Genomic DNA, 23,049 nt, shown 5'->3' on the forward strand with positions numbered 1-23,049 from the left:
TGGATACCTGTTATAAAGATATAAAGTATTTATAGTAAATATATAATTTATTAATTATACATTTCTCGTCACCACCAGTGTTCTAGTTGTTGCGCTAGTTGGATTAGTTTGGGCACTCACGTCACATGGACAGTACATCCACCACGCCCACCCTCGTTGCGGTCACCATGACCGCCTCGAGCTGCTGTGTTCATAGAGGATCCACCGATCTAGTACACTGAATTGTTTTGCTTTACCTCATCTCAAAGCTGAGCATATGTGAGTACAGATCTGTGAGCCTAATGGATCCGATCTTGTCATAATAGCAGTGATAAGTGGATCATAAACAGATTCCAGACCGGTAAACATATAGATGACAATCTCATCTTCTTTCACAGGATGGCCAGTGGCTGCTAAAGCGTCCGCCAACGATTTCACGTTGGTGAGGTCCTTCTTCTGGATGGTGGCAAGTTGCTTCCGGAGTTGCATGATCGTGGCAGAAGATGGGGATGAGAACATCCCCTCAAGAGCCACCCACACCTAGCGGCAAAACTCGTGAAGACAACTTGGTCAAAAACTTCAATAGAGAGATGCCAGCACAGTACTGAGGACCATCTGATCCTATTGGAACCAGTTGTTGTATGGTGGATTTAGATCTTGTCACCATCTTGTTGGGCCGGATGTTGGTTTCCTCGACAAAACCGAGTAGCTGTTGCCCTCGAAGCAGAAGAATGATCTCAGCCTTCCAAAGCAGTTAATTGTCATCAGTCAACTTGATGTTGATTAGGTGGCCACACCCGCACGGAAGAAAATTCTATAAGATTCTGTCTTATAAAAAGATCTCTTGTGCATGTCATGTATTTTTCTATTTTCTCTCAGTTACACGTGATAGTCGTTAGATTAGAAAATAACGGTATGAATCAGAACATTGTAGAGATCAAAGATCTTATAAAATTTTATTCCCACCCGCACCTCGCACCCTAGCCCAGCGAGGCAGCGACTGAGCGACCCCCAGCTACCCGAGCCCAGATGGCGTCGAGCGTGTTCTGTGGAGGTTGGGAGGAAAACGAAAGAACAAAGGTCGTCAGATCTCCATCGAACGGTTGTGATTAATCGAGTGTGAATCCTCTCGTGATTAGTCGAGCGACAAATACTCAAATAGCATCCCCCTAATTAACATTGCTGGATCCGCTTAATCACGTCGAGCTCCTCCAGGAAGGCGCCGGCGTGCTCCTGCTTGACGGACAGCGACGACACGCTCACCCCGTCGTCCCTCCCCGCCTTGCACGGCGGACACACGACGCAGCCCAGCACCACCGTCCGCTCGGAGGGCCACATCACCTGCGCCGGTCCCCCGCCGCAGAAGTCCGCCGAATCGAAGCCCAAGTTTCGCCAGCTCACCACGGCGAGCGCGTCGTACGACCCGAGCTGCGTCTGCCCCTCTGCTGCGCCGGCGTCGACTGCTGCTCCGCCGTTGCTTCCACTGCTGCTGTTCGACAGCAGGTCCGGTACCTTCTCCTTGGCGCGCCTGATCAGCCGGACGAGGTCGCCGATGCCGCTGCTCGCCACCGCACTGCTCGTGGCCAGGACCAGCTGCATGGTGACGCAGTTGCCATAGTAGCCGTCCCTGGCGCCAACGTGCGCGCGCACGTTGCACGGGAAGGCGAGCGGCGCGAAGGACTCGGGGTCGCCGTCTGGCGACATGGCCTTGCGTGTGCGGCACCGCCAGAGCACCGCGGTGACGACCTCGAACACCGCCGCCGGACTCGGCCTTGACGCGGCGGATCAGGCTCGAGGGGACGGTGATGTCGAGGCGGGCCAGGTCCTGGGGTCCGTGGTTCATGGTAGACCGGCAGCGAGTCGTCCCAGTGCCTGACCGGGACGACGGACAACGGCGACACCCCGCGCGCGAGCTCGCCGACGGCCTGCAAGAACTGCCCCATCCCAGGGCCGTCGGCCACGACGTGGTTCCACGTCACCCCGACGACGAACCCGCCGCATGAGAACTCTGTCACCTGCACCAGCAGCAAGGGTTCAGCGTCGCAGCAGAACTGGCCGGGGTAGCGGACTGCGAGGTCCTTGAGCTGCACCGCCCCCGTGGCTAATTCCTCCAGGGCGCAGCTGGCCGACGCGGCCACGAATGTCACGCCCTATCCGGTGCACACGATGCCGCCTTCGCCATCGAGGCGGCCGGCGATGGGGCGGTGGTGCGCGAGCGCGCGCGACAGAGCCCTCTTTATCGTCTCTACCGGCTTGAGGATCGGGCGGTCGAACGTGAGCAGCAACGTGGTCGGAGAAGGAACGACGCCCTGTCGAAAGAGGAGAGAGCGGCGGCGACGCCTGCCGGCAGCGTCGCCACCTCGGACTCCGCCAGAGCGACGACCACCGGCGAGGACTTGATCACGACGGCGCCACCTATTGTTAATACACGGCGCTCGGCTGGTGGTGCCTCCTAGCTAGGCTTTATGGTTTATATATTGGCGCCAAACTGAACTGCGATCTTATTTATTTGCCCAATGGGCTTATGATAACATCTTGCACTGGACAAAACAGCATCTGATCTACTGTCAATTGTATGAACGTGTAGAATTCGCATCTGTCATTGCAGTTCTAACAGATAACTATGTTTACTTAATCTGTCACCTTGAACCAATTAAGTACTTGTTGCAAGAAGGTACACTACGATTGTTACAATCACCAAACTATGCCTCTTCTCGAATCTTGTAGTCAAATAAAAAGAATGTTCAGTTTGAATTCTCTAAAGATACAACACATAATGATACAAGTTACACATGTTTGGTGCATATCTAAGTAGCAATGCTCATTTCCTTATACTCCCAGATGCTCTCTGTAAGCATCGCAATTTGTATCTGATCGCACATATTGATTTCAACATGCAAGTTGACTGCTCTATGGACTAAATTTTGTCCCTTTTAAGCTAGCGTAAAAATATAAAATGGTGGCTTTCCTTTTCCTCGATGGACGGAAGCCTTATTGATCACTCACTTGTTCTATATTACACAATCTGTATTGTGTATCCTTATGCCGCTCAAAATATAACCACCAAATGCGTCCATTTGCATGTGTGGATGAGTGCGTGATGGAAGGACCTGTGTTGGATAAAAGGAATACCATAATTTTGCAAATGTTGGCGACACATTAAATTAAATTACAAGTAATAGTGCTGTATTCTTCCTATCTTTTGCAACTGTTGCAAACATAGACCATCCTGTGGGGAAATTACAAAAAAATGACAGATGCACAAGTAACCACTAATCATTGATTCTAAGTGGTATGTCAAGGTAATAATTCCGATGATAATAATAGCCAACAAAAATTTTACTACGATTTGCCTATAGCACTATAATAAGCATATTAAGCACTCATCATACATCTCAGCAGTTACTACAGAATGCAAAGATAATTCAGTCTTCAAATGCACCATTTAAGCACAATGATTATGAAACTCTAAAACACAGAAGTACAGCTATTTCTGATTTAACTTGCTCATTGTTAATGTACTGACCTGGTATTCACGAAGCCAGGGTTCAGAAATCTGCAATCCAATAGCCATTTTTGATCCTTGCAAGCTATGCATGCACATCGCAAGAGGCTGCATGTAGATATGAGACAACAAGCTATAAGTAACAACGGAAAGTACATTGAAGATGAAACATAAATGAGGATGAAACAAATTTGCCACATAAGTTAATACTTAATAATTTCAGGTAAAACGATGATATCTATTATGCTTTGCAGGAACTTCAATATGGATTCTAGATAGTACAAACTCTAGGCACAAATGCAACAAACCAAAGTTTTGAAACTGGCATGATCTGTATCAAAGTCAAGGAATATTTACCTGAAGATTCCGATGATAGATAGCAAATGGAGCTGAATACGACAATAGTGGAAGCAGATCAGCAACCAAACTTTCAACCTCATAGTCCGGGGAAGCAACAATCAAGCTGCATTAAGAAGAAAGCCACCATGTTAATGAGAACATGTGCTACAATAGCAGAATGGCTTTCTTCTATAACTTGTGTTACCTGCTAAAGCCATGTTCTTTCCAATATTCCATCTTATCTGGTGATGGTGTCTTTCCGGGTTTAAGTGATTTGGATGCTATTGACCTACCATCATTGCCTTTGCAATCTACAGATTAACATGGCATCAGGAGATCAAACCTTAACTTCATTAGAAATTTCTTATCTTAGCTTCATCAACTACTTACCTAAAGACGAATTTTCGTCCTGAACAAGATGCTCATCCAATGAAGGCTCAGAGATCTCCATATCAATTGGTTGTTCTGCTGATAATGGTGGCTTCTCATCTGATACTGCTGTGTCACCTTGTTGTGCCAGAGATAACTGTGTATCCTCAGCTGATACTACAATAGGTTCGATCACCTCCCCCTGAGTGCCACCATTGGCAACAGAAGGGGTATTGCCAGGATTTTGCAATGAGCATAGGTCACTAAGTGGCGCCTGAACAATCCTGAATGGAAAGTTTATCATAACATTTTCAGACACAGTATAGCTTGACTTACAAATTGGATGCAACCTAGGTTATAATTTGAAATGCTTCATACATATCTCTATAATTTCAAACAACAATATAATAATGTTTCTTACATGGCACTATGGCAGTGTTGACCAAGAAAAAGTGAATGATTATATAAAATTGGATGGTGATACATGAGTTCTCAAATAACCAGTTAGATTGCAAATGTACCCTATATCACATTGTTTTATGAATTTATACAATCTAACAAGACTCAATTCAATGAACAAAATAGTTTGTGCATAAATTATCCCAATAGAGTAATAGTGGAAGGTCCAACTTTACAACTCTACAGTGTCCAAATATTTATTTCATGTGCTCTGAATAACAAATGGTTGGACTTCAGATGGAAAAATGCTATTAAATTGATTACAAGTTCACTTTGTCATAACCCAGTTATTCTAAAAATTCTCTAATTTATTACCACTCTTCTCTGTAATGAAAAGCCATATTGTGCCAAAAGAGAAGTACCTGCTGGCCATGTCACTACTCAAATTGTACATTCTTATAATGTCTATGGAGCTGGGTGCTTTACTAAGATATGTGCTGCAAACATATCCTGTACCTGTAAATGTAATGCACAACAGATATTGTGAAGAGAGATTCTATGAATTCACATAAAAGATGCACTGTAATGGGTATGCCAAGATCTGAACGACCAGCGTGTGACGCTGTTTCGCCAGCCCACTTGTCAGCACCGTCGTCTCTGCCCGTGCCGCGTCGACCAAGTTCGGATTGAGCTCATGCCGCCACCTCCCCAAGCCTGAATCCAAACTGAACATCAACCGAATCCGTCTTCCACGCGCTTATCCAACCCCTCCTCTATATATGTGCGCGTCCCCCCTCATTTTTTATCTGTTTCCGCAGCCCTAGTCGTCGCCACCCAGCTCCATTGCCGCACACCCCCCGAGCTCGCGTCGCCATCGCTCTGGTGCCGCTCCGCTCTTGCCGACTGGTTCACCAGCTTCGCGGGCTCAAGAGCAAGGCCGCCGACTCCTTCCCGGCACCTCTCGGCCTCCTTGACGTCAACCCGAGTGCCACCGCCGTCGACCACCCTTCCGTGCCCCGCCATCGAAGGTATGTGCCAAAATGGGTTTGCCGTCCTCTCCTCTTTCTACCCAGCCGCTCATCGTCGTGAATCGTGCCCAGCGATGACATTTTCGCCATTTTCTGGCGATGTCCGAGGCAGCGGCGCCGTGTTCCCATCGCTGCCGGCCACCCATTTTCCCCCTTTTGTTGTCGGTCGTCCGATGTATCGCGTGCGGTTAAGATTAGAAGCTCAGATACTCCTTCGTGTTTTAAATCTCAGCCGTCCAATCTAGATCGTGCGCTCTAGATTTAAATGCCCTAATCTCAGTCAGCCTTGCCACGTGTGCATGCCACACATGCAACTTCGTACCATGTGGCACGGCCATGTCACCCCTTTTTAGCCCAGTCAACATGCTGACACGATAATTAGGATTTTTCAATAAAAAATAATTCTTTTATTCTCTAAAATAAGGTAATTTTACCTATAGGCCCCCAAACTTTATTGTTTTCATAGTTATGCCCCTGCCAGTACTGTTATTTTATTTTTAGCCCCCTGAACTTTTGTATAATTACAAGTAGGTCCTTGAATTTTACAAATAAGTCCCTATAACTTTTTTTTACAATTTAGCCCTTGTACTTTTTCATAAAAGCCCCTTGTAGCTTAAAACCCTCACAACTTTTTCACACGAGCTCTGATTTAGACGATTCTTGCGCTCTCGTGATCGTAGCAGCGAGTACTATCCGTTAGTAATCTTTTTATAGTACATTGCTACTATTTTGTGTACTGTTCTTAGATGTTTATGTTTGTTTATTTTCGGTGTGCGCAATTGTTATAGGAGACGAGCAGTGTGTGAGCCTGCAGGACCAGACGTTCGAGGAGTTTGAGCAACCCACGGTTGAAAGTAAGTGTCCTTGATCACTTTGATCCCATTGTAGGAAAGTGTATCTTTTACTTTTCTAGATGCATGCTTGTTAATATGAATCCCATGTTCAGGGTTTACTAGTAATTTCCTTATTATCCTTGTCTCTTGTGTTATAGTTTGAGTGTCAAGAGTAGTATCGGTGTATCAACTAAAGGGGTACCTCGGCTAATAGGCCACACAAAGGGTGCAAACAGCCAGGGGAACATCTCCTAAAAACTCCAATCAGTTGATGAGCTACCCCGACCAGTGCAAGGCCTCCAGCGACCAATCTCACTACGCCTTCACACAAACCCACGACCAGCCCCCTGGTCGCGGGACTGGATTGGACACTCGCCCGAACGCTTCTCTTCACCAGGCATCGGCCCTGACGGATAAGATCATGGGCGGTGCTGGGGGGCGTTGTCACATCTCGTAGCATGAAAGGCTACGGAGTGAGACTCTACAGGCCGGCACAGCGCCCGCAAGACAGATGGGATGTTGTCAGCCATCAGGCAGGGCAAGTGGATGGAGATGGCACAGAGAGGCAAGTGGACGGGGCGGCGTAGAGGGCAAGTGGACGAGGACGGTGCAGAGAGGCAAGCGGACGGGGACGGTGCAGAAGGACATCGTTCCGTCCCATCGCATTAAATGCAGCAAGATAAGGCTCTACGGGCTAAGCAAAGACGGCGCGCAGCAGCACAATATACAATGCCGTCAGAGCAAGTTGGCATGCCCAGTACTCCGTAATGATGAGTTGAGTTAGATATTAGAATGAGCAGAGGTCATCTATGTAGGGCCTACTTATAAGTTCTTCTTCTCCCTACTATATAAAGGGATGAAGACCCCGTCTGTAACCAAGATAGATCAATTCTAGCAAACTGCTAGAACACCGTCTGTAACCAAGTAACATCTACTATAACACAAACACAGGACGTATGGTTGTTATCCTCCGGGAGATCCGAACCTATATAATCCCAGGTATCCCCGAATCCATCATCTACACACAGACACACCCAGTCCCTAAAACACCATTCACGCACCCACTGTCCAATATCCCGGAATCACTATCAGGGATTTACCCTCGACATTTGGCACCCTAGGTAGGGGGCGCATTTTTGTCGTTTCAGCAAGTTTGAAAAAACTTGATCATGTTACCCATGGCCGAATCCACAGCAACCGCTGAGTCCCACTCTGAGGAACCCGGCCACCGCAACGTATTCTTCATGGGGTACCATCCGGACGAACCACGTGTACTCTAGGCATGGGACACCGAACCGGAATCAGGGAGCTCTGAGACCCAACGCGAGGTCTGCATGGCGGCCCATTCCGCAGAAGGCATTGGAGGGCCCCACGTCTCAAACATCGGCGGCAAACCCTCGGCTTTTCGCCCAGAGGAAAACTAGCCTGGCGCTGGACAGGTAGGAGCTTCAAGACAGCCTCAGCATTCCCAACACGCCGCTGCACATGGCATTTTCTACAGTGGTGTCTTCACCTAGGCCATCACGCCGCCCCAACACTGGGGGCTCTCCACCTCGAGACCTATCATCGCTCCACGCCCAACGTCTCGACTACGGGACCATGACGCCAACACAAAACCTCCAGACCCTACGAGTTCTCCTCAGCCGCCTGCTGGTGCCCATACCGGAAGGCTCGCCAGTGGTACCATGGCTACGTGATCTTGCCCTCCTGGTCAAGACCGCCTGGCGCCAGACCACGCCGACATGCACTACACCTTTCACGAGGTTCGGTGAGGGTGGTCAGGTAGCTGATGGTCTTGATGTTATCGGTGCCCCACAAGACAAATCGGTGGGCTGGTCCGAAGGAAATAAGAGAGGAAAAAAAGGACAACAGGCCGGAGATGGGTTGGTCCAGAAGGAAGAAAAAGAAAAAGGGAAAAAAAAAGAAGATGGGCTGAATTTTAAGGATTTCGGCGTAGATCTTTAGGAAAATGTTTGAGATTTTCCAGAAAATTCATAAACACAAATTTGAATGAAATTTAAAATTGAACATTGAATTAAATTCAACAAAACTTCAAATAAATTCAAAATGCATCATGTTCCTTTTTGTGTAGGTTTTCAAAGATTAAAATTTTAAATTTAAAGTGAATTTGAGATAGTTAGCTTGATTTAGAATATATTTGTTTAAAATTTTGAAGAAGTTCAAAATTTTAGAGGATTTTATTAAATGGTAAAACACAGGATGTTATAGCGACTGTACGCGTCGGGGTAGCAGGCAGGGTTCAAAAAACCGTCGGTAACCGCCCAAAAATCGCGGTTACCGACCTTCTTGGTCCAGTCCGGTTTCAGAAACCGAACGGTAACCGAAATTTGAATTTAAAAAATTCGAAAAAATAAAAAATTCAAAACAAATCTTGAAAAAAACTAGACACAATTCTAAGACCTTCTGTGGAAAACATTTTCAAAAATAATGTCGTTTGCATCATATTCTATAAGGAGAAAGTTTGAAAAAAATGAAAAAAAATTGAAACGTGCGGCTCAGTTATTAACTCACATTAAGGAAAAGTGTAACATGCAAACACATATTTTTCTTGTATAAAACGTATTTTAAGAGTATCTTTAAAATTGATTTCACTTTATTTAGAGTTTTATTAAATTCTCTATGATTTTTACAAAGTTCACAAGCATAAAGTGAATATGTTAAGAAACAACATTGTAATTAACTTTTTCATGTCTACTATTATTTTTTCTACGTAAATAATAGTATAAATAAGCTAATGAAAGTGGTTTCACTAATTTGTGAGGTTTGATGGGTCAGTTATGAATTAATTTAGTCGCAACACATTTACACAATCATGCATGTTACAATAACTAATTTATGAGTTCATGTATTTTTAAAAGACATAGGATCATGTAAGAAGACTAACAAAATTAGTTTCATGATTTTTGAATTAGCAAAGAGTAAACTATGCATTTAACTTGGTTTAACAAATACAATTTCTCACAAAAAATTTTGAACTTTTTTATGAGTATAAATACTTTTATCATGTAGATCATGTTACAAGGAAGCCAACAAAATTTGTTTCACTTGATTTGAAGCTCAGATGAATTAGTTATTGATTTTACAAGGTTGAGCCCTTTTTTGGATTTTTTATTGAACTGCGCTGAAATTCGATAAAACCGCTCGATAAATTGAGAAAACCGAGTGGTTACCGACCCAAACCGCTCGGTAACCGACCAATTCAAAAATGCGAGAAAATCGCTCGGTAACCGACCCAAACCGCTCGGTAACCGACCAAAACCGAGCAGTTACCGAACAGCTAAAATCGTAATTTTTTTTCCAAAATTCAAATTTTGCCAAATAAATTTTCTCCGAATTTTTTTGAATTTTTGACCGGTAACCGCGGTTATCGCGCATTTTCGGTTACCACCGGAGCTCGGTAACCTAGCTCCGGTCGGTAAATTGAACCTTGGTAGCAGGTCGCAAGCGTGGCAGGCAGCACCAGAGGCTGGGTCGGAGAGAATGCTTCGAAATAGCTAGCGTTCAAACAATGACGGAGATGCGATACTAAAATGACAAATAGTTAAAATTGAAAGGATCAGTTTGAAAGTTTCAGAGAGACCAAAACCAAAGGTACCATCTACCAATAGAGATAACATGACGATCAATTGACTACATACGAATTGGGATCAACTGGTCAGCCCACTGGGTAGGTCTATATATGTTTGGAATATCCAGAAATCAATCATTTATACGCTCACTTTCCCAGACAAAGAAGAAGAAAATTCTATCCAATCCGGCTACACCATCACCAAACGAGTAGACGTGAGGTCGTCGCGCGCCCCGAGCCGTGCACTTGCAAAAGGCATCATGAACTCAAGCGAAAATGATACTCCAGGTAGGTAATTCGTACGAAGCCACCGTGTGGAAGCAGATCCATATTTTGCCGGAACAAGCCAGCGTCCTGGTCCTGGTCCTGGGTCTGGGTATAAGACCATCCCTAAGTGTTTTCCGTTAGGGACGAAAATCCTTTCAACGTTTCAACGGTTTCTCATCACGGTTTCTGTCACGAAAAGATTTACAAGATCATTTCTTTCAGGACGGAATTTTCCTTTTCTTTTTCTTTAACGAATCCTTTCGAAGAGAAGTTATTAGAGATGAGAAAAAATAAAGGGAATGAAAAAGAAGAAGGGAATCGAGAAGGTAACGAAATAAAGGAAATATGATTTAGAATAGTCTTTGCCACGTTCAACAGTCACAGATCGCTACGTTCAACCGTTGACTGTCATCTGGTCCTGCAATGGTGGCCGTGACGATGCCGCTGCTCAATTTGCTGCAGCATATTCAAACACGTAAAGCGGGTCCTGACTGATTGTTCGATGTCGTTATCTGGGTATAAATAAAGGGCACCTGCCTGCAGGCGCAAATCGAACTTACCAACAGCAGCAGCAACACGACTCATAACATGGTGTTGGTCGAGAGAGCTCCTCCGTTTATGTGCACCTTGATCTTTGCCACGCTTTTGGCTTTGCAATGTCTCGGTGGTTTCGCTGCTTCGTCTCAAGTTTCAGCGGAGGAAGCGAAAAAGGTGATAATTGAATGGTTTTAGCACATTATTTTCCTGTCATAAAGACATTAGAAACTAGAAGGATATATTATTTCTTATGGAAACGCTTCGCGTACAACTGTTAGTATGAGTATGAACGTCCTAATTTCCATTTATCTTGCGGATACCCTGGGTGATGTTATATCATGTGTGCTTAATTAGAATTGAGCTAACCGGTCACCAGTACGTCCCAATTGTTTGCAGTTGCACATCGTCTACCTTGGGGAGAGACAACATGAAGACGCTGATCTTGTCACTGCCTCGCACCATGACTTTCTGGCGTCAGTTCTCGGGAGGTAAAAATTGGCTAGTGTTTACTCTTCTTCCTCCATTCTTCGGTTCAGCAACGACAGAGCTAGCCTGGAATTGATAGAATTTCGGTATATTATTGGACCAACAAACGGAAAAGTTGTCAAGCTGATTTCATCACATGGGAGATCAGAGAGGAGGAAATTGTGCTTCCATGGTTTCAAATATTAACCAGAACAACTCATTCTTAATCAAGCTAATAAACGGTTTGGCTACCTCTAAGGTGTTTTATCTTCAGCGTTAGCTTTAGTACTCCTAAAGCTTGTGGTCACATGGGAGTATGTAATATTAGATGGACATCAATTATATTGAAGACAAATCATAATCTTAGCATGGAGGGGAGTAATTGTAGTTTCTAATATTTTTATCAGAAACTGTTTCTGATTTTTTTTTCTATTTGCAACTCCGTTCACACTGTTCCCCTGTGTGTGTTCCTACTTTTCTGTCTTCCCTTTCCCTGGGTCTAATATGATTTAAATAAACAGGCCCTAATAATTGTTAAAATAAAATGGCCCAACTGTTGTCTACGCAATCTTGCACAGCATGATCCAAATTAAACTGAAAAAAAAATCGCTTTCTTTTTCCTGTTTCAAAGCAAGGAAGCTGCTGCCGAGTCAATCATCTACAGTTACAAGCATGGATTCTCTGGCTTTTCTGCAATGCTCACTGAATCACACGCGACGAAAATCAGAGGTAACTTGCGCATATTACATATTTACACTACACGAATCACAACTCATAAGCGAAAAGAAAAACAAAACAATGAATTATCTTTCTCTTACCCTCAGGGCTACCTGGCGTGGTGAGCGTGAGGATAAACCAAATGCATAACACGCATACTACTCGCAGCTGGGATTTCATGGGACTGCCCTACAACCAACCAAACGGACTGCTGGCGAATGCCAAAATGGGGGATGATATCATCATCGGCATCATTGACTCAGGTTAATGCAAAATGCACCTTTTTATGGGCACCTTTTCCTATTTTCTAGGTCTCCTTAGGGCTCCCCTATTGTGTAAAAAGTTTAGGCCTTAAGTCAAAAGGTGCCCTTTTTTTTCGAGAACCAAAAAAAAATAGTGACCTTAAGATTCTCCCATATGCATCACAGTGGTTGACCTAAAATTTACCTGGATGCAACCGCCCTCAAGCTTGAGGACCGGCCACTTGCATCTACGTGGGGATGATATTCTGGTTGTGATAACCAAAATCCCCTCATTCACTGCTCACCCACGAACTTGAATTAAAAGAAAAACAGTTAGCCAAACACTAAAACAGTTAAAAGGAATGCCGAACCCAGCCTTAATGGCCCAAAATGAGTTATCGGATTTATGTTTATTCCCAAGAAAATATAGATCTGAAATTTTACAAACAGGGCGTTTTTATAAATTCCTGATAATAACCAGTGCGCTCCTGCAATTCTTTTCCGAGAAAGAAACCATCTGCTCCATTACTCCCCTTCCTTCCTCCGCCACCGGCAGTGTCCTAGAGCTTGACCTTGCCAGACGCCGGCGGTCGTCCTCACTCCGGCGATCTTGAGGCTGCAGCGGACGGATCTTGTTCTTTCCCTCTTGTGCACGCAAGGCGCATCTCGGGGCCTTTCTCCTGCTCTGGTCTTCTCAGGAAGGAGCCAGTCTCACTTTTGCAGTTTTGCTAGGGAATTCTGATTTCTGAGCTCTATTATCGTGAGTTATTTTTATGCATTAAAAGCACGGTTCTTGTCTTTCCTGGTTCGCATCAACATTTTTTCTTGCAGATTATTGCTTTTTTCGGGGGTAATTGTTTGCCAATTATTGGCTTTCAGTTCTATATGCCAAACTCTAGTTGGGTTAATTATGTGTTAGCTAGCACCAGCAGGTTTCCTGTTAACTGAGTGAGGCTCATACGAGCTATTCTTTTATATATTGGTTATTTGAACATGAAAACTACTCGGTGTATTCGTTGTACATGTCCATATGCAGTATTCAAACTAATAAATTATGTGTTGTATACTTATATGCAATGAAGCAGTTCACTCACGCCAATTTATGAAATTAGATTCTGCAACTTTTCTTTATAAACTCAAGTGATCTAGACTACCTTGGTAAAATCTATATATTTTTTTTGTGGTGGTCCAGCTTGTGCAATGTGAAAATTGACATTACCACCTTGTAGGCATTTGGCCAGAATCGTTGAGCTTTGAGGATGATCGATATGGACCCCCACCTCCAAAATGGAAGGGAATCTGCCAGAGCGGTGACTCCTTTGGCCCCAAGAATTGCAATGGCAAGATTATTGGTGCACGATGGTATGCCGATGATGTGGATAAGACTCAACTCAGTGACGAGTTCTTGTCACCCCGAGATGCTAACGGCCATGGCAGCCATGTCGCATCGACGGCTGCAGGAAATCTTGTGCACAATGTTAGCTTACATGGGCTGGCGCCCGGGGCTGCGAGAGGTGGCGCCCCCCGTGCCCGTATTGCAGTTTACAAGGCCTGCTGGGGCATTTGGTCAGGCCAACTCATCTGCAGTGAGGCAGCCATTGCCAAAGCAATAGATGACGCAATCCATGATGGGGTCGATGTCCTATCTCTCTCCATGGCAGGTCCTTTATTTATGCCAGCCACATTGCATGCCATTGCAAAGGGAATACCGGTTGTGTACTCAGCGGGAAATTCTGGGCCGTCTGCTGAGACAGTGCAAAATATGGCACCATGGCTTCTCACTGTTGCAGCAACCACAACTGATCGGCTATTCCCCACAACCATCACTCTTGGAAGTGGCCAGAAGCTTGTGGTATGATTCTGTTTGTCTGGTTATTCTGTTATCTATGCACTATATTACTGCAAAGAGGGAATTTTGTATATCGATCCTTCAAATAGATTTGCCGCCCCTTAAAAATACAGGCCTAGACCTAGAGAAATATCTATGGAAGGTGGCATTCCATAATAATTACTACTATGTAAAATATCTCTCTAGGCCTAGACCTAGAGAGATATCGCCGTTGAAAGGATCACCCCATGAGATTTGCTTGATTTATGTGCAAGTTTTCTTAACAAGTAAACTTATTGTCTACCTACAGAGAGATTTATGTCCAGAATAGTTCGTATTTTTCCATGGCAAATCAACCCTCATATTTCAGTTTGTATAAATTATGCTCACTCATGTAACTCAAAATTTGTATTCAAGTGGCATCTTGGAGTTTGTTAGTTACTATTTTTTTTCTGGGATTTTTGCAATGGTTGCAGGGACAATCTTTGTTCACGGATGTGAAAGAGGCAAATAGGTTTCACAAGCTGGAGCTCTACTTGAACAACATGTATGGTTACAACTTACAATACACTCTTCAATTTGCATAACCACATAGTTTATCTTTCGAAGTCGTGAAATCACCCACCTGTTTTCTGCTCGATACAGGAACCTTTTCTGTCAGCCAATTTGTCTGATGCTTGGGATCGTCAACGATGCCTAGAGATGCACTAGTTTCATGAATGAAAATAACTTTTTTAATTGAGGTTATAGTGTCATATTATGATTGTTTTGTAGGACACTATAAAATCATTTATTATAAGGATAGAATAAAAGAATCGAAAAGGTCATACCACTAAGGAAAGTAGAAATTAAAAAAAAAACTCTGTCCATTACATTGACTGTTGGTCCCATGGTCACATGTAAAAGGTGCACAAAGTGTTTTTTTTTTCCTTTTGTACTTTTTGCATTACCATGGGTCAAAAATCCTAAAGAATGGATTCTAAACAATCTTTTAGAGGAAAACACTAGTATGTAATGGAAAATAACTGTGTGCTATGTAAGAAATCTCTGCATTCTGAAGGACAATGTGGACATGTTTTATCTAGTTAACAAACAGTCAAAAGCAATTCACGGCCAAATGTTTGTTAGGGAAAATAGTTTTTTCTACCTAGGGTCTGAATTTCCCTAATTTTATAGTGTCATCGGTATTTGAAGTTTTCTTGCTCATCTTTTGGTCAAAATCTGTGCAAAACTAGCCAAATCCATTGACATGCCAAGTATTGCACATAAACTAAATGGTAGCCTCATGTAACTCATGTGAATGCTACCTTCTCCTATTGCGTTCTAATTACAGTAGCACATTTCTGCAGGTGTAACGAGACTCAAGTGAACACTACAGCCATAAAAGGGAAGATTGTTCTTTGCTTTACAACCAATAACATTTTGCCTGTGGAAAAATTGGTTCAAGTGGCATTATCAGTGAGGCTTAATGGTGGACGAGCTTTCATATACACCCAGCATAGCACGGACCTTCTTGATATTTGTGGAGCTATTGCCATGGGCATTCCGTGTGTCGCTACCAGTAGAGAGATCTCCTACCAGATATACCAATACTACAGGTGCATATGGATTCAGACATCTCGTACAAACTTAAAGATGGCACTATTGATCTATGGTTGTGTTGAGACATTCCATCAAATACTTTACATCCCATACCCATCATTGTCGATCATTTGTCTCTTCCTACTCCTACCCCTTCCCTCCCTCCTTCCCTCCTCCTCCTCCTCTATGCCCAGCACCGCATCTGCTGTGGATGACAAGGTTAAGGAAAGAGGCAGTGTTCCAAAAAGCAGGGAGCGTGAGTTAGTGTTGAGAATGGTTGGGGACAGAGTAATTAGTTACCCCCTTCACTTTCCAAGTTACCCTTTTGGGAGTCCTCAAACTGTTCATAGGAAAGTTCATACACATTTTGTACAAAAAACTGTGTATACAGGTGCTCTATAAAACATTTTCTACTTTTATACTGATTTTAAACTTTTTTTTTCTCATAATCTAACAGCACGAGTCAAAGCTCAGAAGCGAAAGTATCTTTGACTCAAACAGTGATTGGAAGTGGAGTTCCTGCTCCAAAGGTGGCAGCTTTCTCATCTCGAGGGCCAAGTCCACTCTACCCTGGGGTGCTCAAGGTATCTAACTTGTGTTTACCATTGCCTCCTTTCTTTTTTTCCTAGTTGAATCCACACACCATCTACTAGATTGACATGTATGCTCAATAGACGTGCTTTAGATACGGTGTCACATGAAGTTCATTTATGGTACTATTCATGTCATGCTTAAAACTTTTAATGGTTCTTTGATAGGCTTTTTATGAATTAATGTTAACTCTATTTAAGTTTATGATATTGAGAAGCAGGATCCAATATTAGGTGCACATCAATTATCTTACATTATTCAATGACTCAGGAAGCTTGTTAATTGATTCAACATTATTCAGTTACCTTACATTTAAATTTCTTCATGCAATGTTTGGTTACTGGTATGTCAAAAAAAATTGATATTCCATAATATTAGAATCCTTCATAGTGTATTGTTCAAGTTTGTTCCTATGTCGCATGAGTTTGCTGTTGTATCTTGTCCATGACGACAAAAGATGAAGAGATATGTACCTACTTGCTCTTGGACTTCAGGATTGGGTCCAATTCCCTTTCTTGGGAAGGTCCACTTCAGTGAAATCAACTAATGTATTTCCTTTCGTTCTATTGCACTTTAGTTGTTCCACACTCTTTCTTTTTTGATCTTCTGTTTAAATTCTGAACATCTCAGAGTGATATTTCATTTCAGTGAAAGTTCTAAAACATACTTTGCCTCAAAGCTGAATGATAAAAGAAGGGACAATTGCAAAGAAACCACTACTTGAACCGTTATTGCAAACTTGCCATTAGAAAATTACAAAAATGCTATTAAAACTGTCATTCGAGTGGTATCCTTGCAAAAAATAAAAAACCAGGGAGGTATTTGCAAATGCCCCATAAAAGAAGAGCTTGCCCATTAAAAAATTGTCTCCGTGATGATATGCAATTTAATAGACATGAAATAGGAGTAAGATGACCTTCCAAAACTTTAGCAGTGGTTTGTAGATTATGGACAGATATTGGAGTCTAACAAACACATTTTACTGAAGCAAAGAAAAAAAAAATAGAAGTAGTATCTTCTCCATTCTTCTCTATTTGATGTTTCAGCTCTTTCCACATGAGTTAAGAAAAGCATGAGATGACCACATAACCCTAAGAAGTTATGTTTCTTGCTTCCACAAAATCAATTTAGCGACAAATGGACAAATGAATTTAGTCTTGTACATTTTGCCATCTGCTAAATGAGGTAGGGCACTAATTTAGTCTTGTTCATTTTGCCATCTGCTAAATTTAGTCTTGTACATTTTGCCATCTGCTAAAGGGAGATTTAGTTATGTCTCTTCCTGAAATCCTAATAAATATCAAATAAATTAAGAACACTTTCTTACTCTTAAAAGATGAAACAAGAAATGAGGGAGCGAGTACTGCTTTTGATGTAATGATAAGTAGTGGTAGATACACGATCCACTTCATATGAATGTAAATCATACTATGGTCGGGTTTTGCATGGATGGTTAGCTCGTACCGTGCCATTTCAAATAAAAGATTAATTAATCACAATTTATAGCAGTTCTGGTACTATAGCCTTGTTTTGATTTAAGAAAATAGTGTTTAATCTCATTAATGGACTAACATAGAAGCACATCAATACTAGAGTTATGTTTCTTTGCTAGGTCAACTTCTATTGACATATCTAACACTGTATATACAAATTGCACTTTCGACAGCCTGATATCGCTGCACCAGGGGTGAACATTCTAGCAGCAGCAGCGCAGCTTGGTAGTTACAAGGAATTTGGGGCCTCCTACTACTTAAATTCAGGCACATCAATGTCATGCCCTCATGTATCAGGCATTGTGGCTCTACTCAAGTCACTCCATCCAGACTGGTCACCTGCTGCTCTCAAATCGGCACTCATGACTACTGGTATGTATACAACTAATATACTCCATAAATTGCTAGACTAGACTATCAAGTCCTTCGACAAACATGGAAGAACATTTTCAACATTATTATTTTTTTCTCAGATGTGAAAATTAAGATTTTTTAAATTTTCATGTAGCACTTGTCACGGACAACAATGGGCTTCCACTGCTAGCTGATGGAACCCCCACAAAGATTGCGGATCCTTTTGATTACGGAGCTGGGTTTGTTAATCCAGTTCAGGCAAGTGATCCGGGGCTCATATACGACATCGACCCTTCAGATTACCAAAAGTTGTTCAATTGCACGGGTGGGTCAGATATTATAGATAGTAGTTGCCCAACAATCGAAAGATCATTAATGGACTTAAATCTTCCATCGATTACGATTCCGAATCTCAAGACATCAGAAACAGTATCAAGGACGGTCACCAACGTGGGCCAACCTGATGCAGTGTATAAAGCCCTTTTTGAGCCTCCTACTGGCGTGGATATGTCGGTCGAACCTCCAATGTTAGTGTTCGGTAAGAAGATGTCACGGTCTTTCAAGGTAACATTCAAGGCGACACGCAAGATCCATGGTGATTACTCATTTGGTAATCTGGTGTGGCATGACGGAGGCAGCCATTGGGTCCGTATCCCAATTGCAGTTCGTGTTGTAATCCAAAACTCCTATTCCACTGTCTTCTAAACCATACTTGTTCATGTAAGCAATTGAGATTGTCTTGTCACTGTAATGTCGTGTAACATCATGGCCGTTTATGGTTCTTACTACGTAAATAAATTTGGAGCAATAACACCTTACATGGGTTAAAATAACTCCCACGACATCTTTGACTTTTATTTATTAAAATGGAAACAAAGTTACATTTTTTATGGTGTCATCTCCTTGGAGGTTTTCGCCAGTGTTGTAATCTCTTCTTATATGAATCGCAGACCACCTCACCTTATCTGACCTGACTCCTTGGAATTTTAAGCCACTGAAAGCTAAGTTCGATAAGGAGTAGTCTTGGAAGAATGTAGGGCTTGTTTACCATGGTTAGAACCGTGTGCGGTGACTGGCTGCGGAAAAACATTCTGATTTGTATAAAATGTTGTTTGTGATGTTTTTGCTAAAATTTTACCATAGAAAATAGAAATGATATATTTAAGGGGAAATTGCAAATACCCCCTAAAGGTCAATCGGAGTTGCAAATACCCCGTACAAAAAAATAGCTGCATTTACCACCTCATAAGTTTAACCCCAGTACAAAATCCCCTCTTATGGATCTTCCTTGATATTATGTCGACATATATATGCTGTTATGTGTTATTGGAGTGCTCCATGTAAGCTGCCGGCATGTAAAAGATGCGATAGGAAGGATTTGACAGCGCAATAAAGTCTGTTGAATTAATTCTGTCATTGCAATCACTACTACAGAACCAGACTTATATGCCGACCCATCAATACCTGTTCCTTACGGGTCGGCAGTGATAGGGCATAATTGTCGATTCGTAGGCCACGCGGGAAGAACAAATCATCATGGCTTATGAACCGGCAGTGATAAGGGGAATCATTGCCGACTGATGGCTTGAGCTGGCAGTGATGCCTAGCCGTCTCACTACCGGCTTAAACCACCAACCGGCAATGATAGATGGACATCACTGTCGGCTGGTGGGATGAGCTAGCAGTGATGTGTACAGTATAAAACAGTGGCCCTTCGCCAAGCCCGAGCACAGCACCGTCCCCGGCGACCTTCATCGCCCTCACGGACGCATCACCGCTTCCGAGCCCTCTCCGCCCAATTCCATTACTTGGTTCTCTTCATAGTGCCATACCCAATCTTTTGCGTGCGCTAGTTCGATCGTAGCCTGTCGTCGGCCCAGTGCTCCGCCGGCCACCACCGCAAGCTCACCCACCTCGCCGACGAACTTTAGGCCGTGAGCCGCCTCTGCTCGAGCCGAACGCACGGTGAGCTTCACCGTGGTCCAAGGAACCTCATCGCTCCCTTCCCTTCCACTCTCTCCCTCTGCAGCACGCCACCACCGTTAGCCTAGCTCCGCCGCCCGCCATGGTCGCCGCTAGCCGTGCTTGCCGCCGACCCCTCAAACGAGTTCGCCACAGTGCGTTGAGCATTTTGGTACCCCTCCCCGGCCAAGCTCCGCCGCCGTTCGCCGCCGGCAACCGATCAAAGTTGGAAAATCCAGAAAATGCCAATTAGTTGTATTAATAAATCGGCTGAAATAATCTATAATTTGTAGAAAAATATCTAGAGCCCAGAAAAATATGAAACCAAGTTTGTTAGTTTTTTTCATGATCTACATGATAAAAATACATGCATGCATGAAATGTCCACCGAAATACCTCAATTTCATTAAATATGTTGTAACTTGTTAATCCATAATTAAATCTTGAAATATCCAAAATTGGTCGATCCAACTTTGTTAATCTTATTTTGTCATGCTCTGTATAGGAAATATATATTTCAAGCATGAAATTCTTGTTTAGCACTAATTCTTTGTTAATCTTGATTAAGCCTTTTAAACTTGATTAATTTCTACAGAAATTAATAAAAATCATAAAATGTGAAACTATTTTTTTAGGTCTTCTCTTTGTATATCTTACACAGTAAAAATACCTTTTTTCATATTGAGTACTTCTCTCATGTGAGTTTGTTTGAACTACCTCATATAATTTTGGATTTAAAAACAGCAAGCATGTGATTTGGTTAATTAAGTGGGCAAATGAACTCCAATTCATGTGATTCTTCCTCTATTGCATTCATAACCTCATGCACTATATCTCTACCATATTTCATGTCGTTTGGATCACATCTCATGATATTTCATTCATTCTCATTTCGATGCACTTTATCGCTCTTTAGAGAAAAACGTCGCGGAGTGTCATGAGGTTGATCCCGATGGTGAATGTGCTGTTTAATTTTGATAACTTATCACTATATGTATATCATGTATGTAAGGGTTGAATAATAAATAAAATTTCTAGGGATGGCACCAACAAAAACTCATCGGACCTGGTTAACAAGGCGGAGTGTCACGTGGTTCTTCAAGGAAAAAAAGAAGGATTATCGGAATGAACAATGTTGTTGATGAGGAAGACTACAATCAATTCGGCGCGCTACCTCCTTTCGGAGAGGACGTCGACCTAGGTCCCATGGAAGACACCGACAAACCTCCATATGTACGCCGTGATCATAATGAAGGGCGAATCATTAAGATAAAGTAGCTAAATTATATTAATTACTATGTATGAATTTATTTTAGATGTAATTATACCTCACTTATGTTATGGAAACTTCAATTTATAGTTTATGGTGGAAGATGTCTTTATTACTGAGCATATTGATTTTTGATTTTTAATGAATTAGCAATAGCACAAGCACTATTGCTATGTATTACTATTTTTTATTTTTAATGAATTAACAATAGCACTAGCATATTGCTATTTGCATATTACATGATTTACATTAGCTATAGTTATGAGTGTATTTATTTTCTATTTTTAATGATTTAAAAATTTTATTGATGAAATTAAGATATATAGCAAGCCCTAATATAGAAACTTAGGTATGAACATAATTATTTTAATTTTTTTTATTGAATTAGAAAATTGAATAATTTTTTTGCATTAGGATTTTAGGTCAACGAAATGTTAACAAACATAGATAGTACAAACTAATTCGAAAACACTTGAGTAGCACAGCGGTTTAATTGTTCGGTCTTACTTGGGGCAGGTTGTGGGTTCGAGTCTCGGCGGGCGTACACGCGCAGCTAAAACAAATTTTTTGCACCCCAGATCTGCAGTGAAAGGGGTTTCACTGCCGATAAACATATTCGACCGGCAGTGAAAGTTGTTTCACTTCTAGTGGACTTCTTGGGCCGACAGTGAAATATGTTTCACTGCCGGTTGTCCTATTGAGCCGGTAGTGAAGATCCCCTTTCACTGATGGTCTTCATCTTGAGCTGGCAGTGAAAGTCCTCCCCTATAAAAATGCTCGACACCTGCGCCCTCTGACACTTAGAAAATTTTCCCCTTCTTAGCATGTGCCCTCCGCCGAATCACCTCTCGACACCGAGGAGCCCGCGCTGCCGTGCCCTGTGCTGTCGTCCACCGCCGCTGTCGCCGAGGATCACCACCCTGATGCCGAGGAGCTCGCCGCCTCCTTCCCAACGCCGAGGAGCCTATGTTGCCGTGCACTGCGCCCTCGTCCACCGCCGCCGTTGCCGAGGACCACCACCCCGACGTAGAGGAGCCCGCCACCTCCACCCCGATGAGCACCCCGATACCGAGGAGCCCACGCTATCGTGCCCTGTGCCCTCGTCCACCGCCGTCATCACCGTGGACAACCACCCCAACGTCGAAGTAGGCCTCCCAGCTCCCCCTCCGTCTCCTTCTCCCCTTCGATTCCTAGGGTTTCAACGCAAGTTCGTACTGATTCATGGCTGGCTGCTTGTGTGTTTAAATGTTAAGAACAGATGCTTGTGTGTTGGTCCTTTTGTGTGTTAAAATGATAAGAACAGATGCTGCTTGTGATCCTTTTGTGTGTTCAAATAATAAGAACAGATATGCTGCCTCGGTCCTTTTGTGTGTTCAAATGATAAGAACAGATGCTGCTAGTGGTCCTTTTGTGTGTTCAAATGATAAGAACAGACGCTGCTTGTGGTCTTTTTGTGTGTTCAAAAGATAAGAATAGATATGCTACCTCGGTCCTTTTGTGTATTCAAATGATAAGAATAGATGCTGCCTCAGTCCTTCTGTGTATTCAAATGATGCTTGTGAGTATTTCCCCTCTTCTGTTCTGGATAGTACTGGTACATATTCCTTTTGCTCGATGATGAATTGATACACTGAGACTGGACAATTTAATGAGTACAATAGTTTAGACATGTGATTCTTTAATTGTCTGATATTTGTTTTA

The 23,049-nt window shown here is 42.9% G+C and overlaps 2 protein-coding genes, 1 non-coding gene and 1 pseudogene across 3 annotated transcripts; 1 reads left to right on the top strand and 3 right to left on the bottom strand.

Annotated features, from left to right (window-relative positions):
* Positions 1 to 240: 240 nt before the first annotated feature.
* On the bottom strand, positions 241 to 378 carry LOC133925673 (small nucleolar RNA Z247). Its single transcript, XR_009910947.1, has one exon. It is a non-coding gene; the product is annotated as a small nucleolar RNA Z247 (small nucleolar RNA).
* Positions 379 to 1,064: 686 nt separating this feature from the next.
* Positions 1,065 to 2,575, bottom strand: LOC133923750 (acyl transferase 15-like; annotated as a pseudogene).
* A 30-nt stretch (positions 2,576 to 2,605) lies between these two features.
* Positions 2,606 to 5,166, bottom strand: LOC133923842 (uncharacterized). Its single transcript, XM_062369117.1, has 6 exons — positions 5,014 to 5,166; positions 4,214 to 4,476; positions 4,029 to 4,134; positions 3,842 to 3,947; positions 3,506 to 3,592; positions 2,606 to 3,089 (listed from the first exon to the last, which is right to left on the bottom strand). The coding sequence occupies exons 1-6, from the start codon at positions 5,043 to 5,045 to the stop codon at positions 2,991 to 2,993; spliced, it is 693 nt and encodes a 230-aa protein (XP_062225101.1). The 5' UTR covers positions 5,046 to 5,166; the 3' UTR covers positions 2,606 to 2,990.
* Positions 5,167 to 10,872: 5,706 nt separating this feature from the next.
* LOC133923843 (subtilisin-like protease SBT3.5) lies at positions 10,873 to 18,960 on the top strand. Its single transcript, XM_062369119.1, has 10 exons — positions 10,873 to 11,019; positions 11,242 to 11,333; positions 11,942 to 12,039; positions 12,135 to 12,290; positions 13,499 to 14,121; positions 14,574 to 14,644; positions 15,447 to 15,695; positions 16,136 to 16,262; positions 17,936 to 18,134; positions 18,271 to 18,960. The coding sequence occupies exons 1-10, from the start codon at positions 10,897 to 10,899 to the stop codon at positions 18,819 to 18,821; spliced, it is 2,289 nt and encodes a 762-aa protein (XP_062225103.1). The 5' UTR covers positions 10,873 to 10,896; the 3' UTR covers positions 18,822 to 18,960.
* The last annotated feature ends 4,089 nt before the right edge of the window (positions 18,961 to 23,049 follow it).

Source organism: Phragmites australis, chromosome 7, assembly GCF_958298935.1.
Source record: "Phragmites australis chromosome 7, lpPhrAust1.1, whole genome shotgun sequence".
In the NCBI taxonomy this organism is placed as follows: domain Eukaryota; kingdom Viridiplantae; phylum Streptophyta; class Magnoliopsida; order Poales; family Poaceae; genus Phragmites; species Phragmites australis.

Excerpts from the sequence above, each read along its gene's own strand:
- LOC133923843 (XM_062369119.1), top strand. The coding sequence starts at position 10,897 with ATGGTGTTGGTCGAGAGAGCTCCTCCGTTTATGTGCACCTTGATCTTT. Across the intron at positions 11,020-11,241 it reads CAGCGGAGGAAGCGAAAAAG|TTGCACATCGTCTACCTTGG; the intron begins GTGATAATTGAA and ends AATTGTTTGCAG. Across the intron at positions 16,263-17,935 it reads TCTACCCTGGGGTGCTCAAG|CCTGATATCGCTGCACCAGG; the intron begins GTATCTAACTTG and ends CACTTTCGACAG.
- LOC133923842 (XM_062369117.1), bottom strand. The coding sequence starts at position 5,045 with ATGTACAATTTGAGTAGTGACATGGCCAGCAG. Across the intron at positions 3,593-3,841 it reads TCTATCATCGGAATCTTCAG|CCTCTTGCGATGTGCATGCA; the intron begins GTAAATATTCCT and ends ATCTACATGCAG. Across the intron at positions 3,090-3,505 it reads CCTGGCTTCGTGAATACCAG|GTCCTTCCATCACGCACTCA; the intron begins GTCAGTACATTA and ends TATCCAACACAG.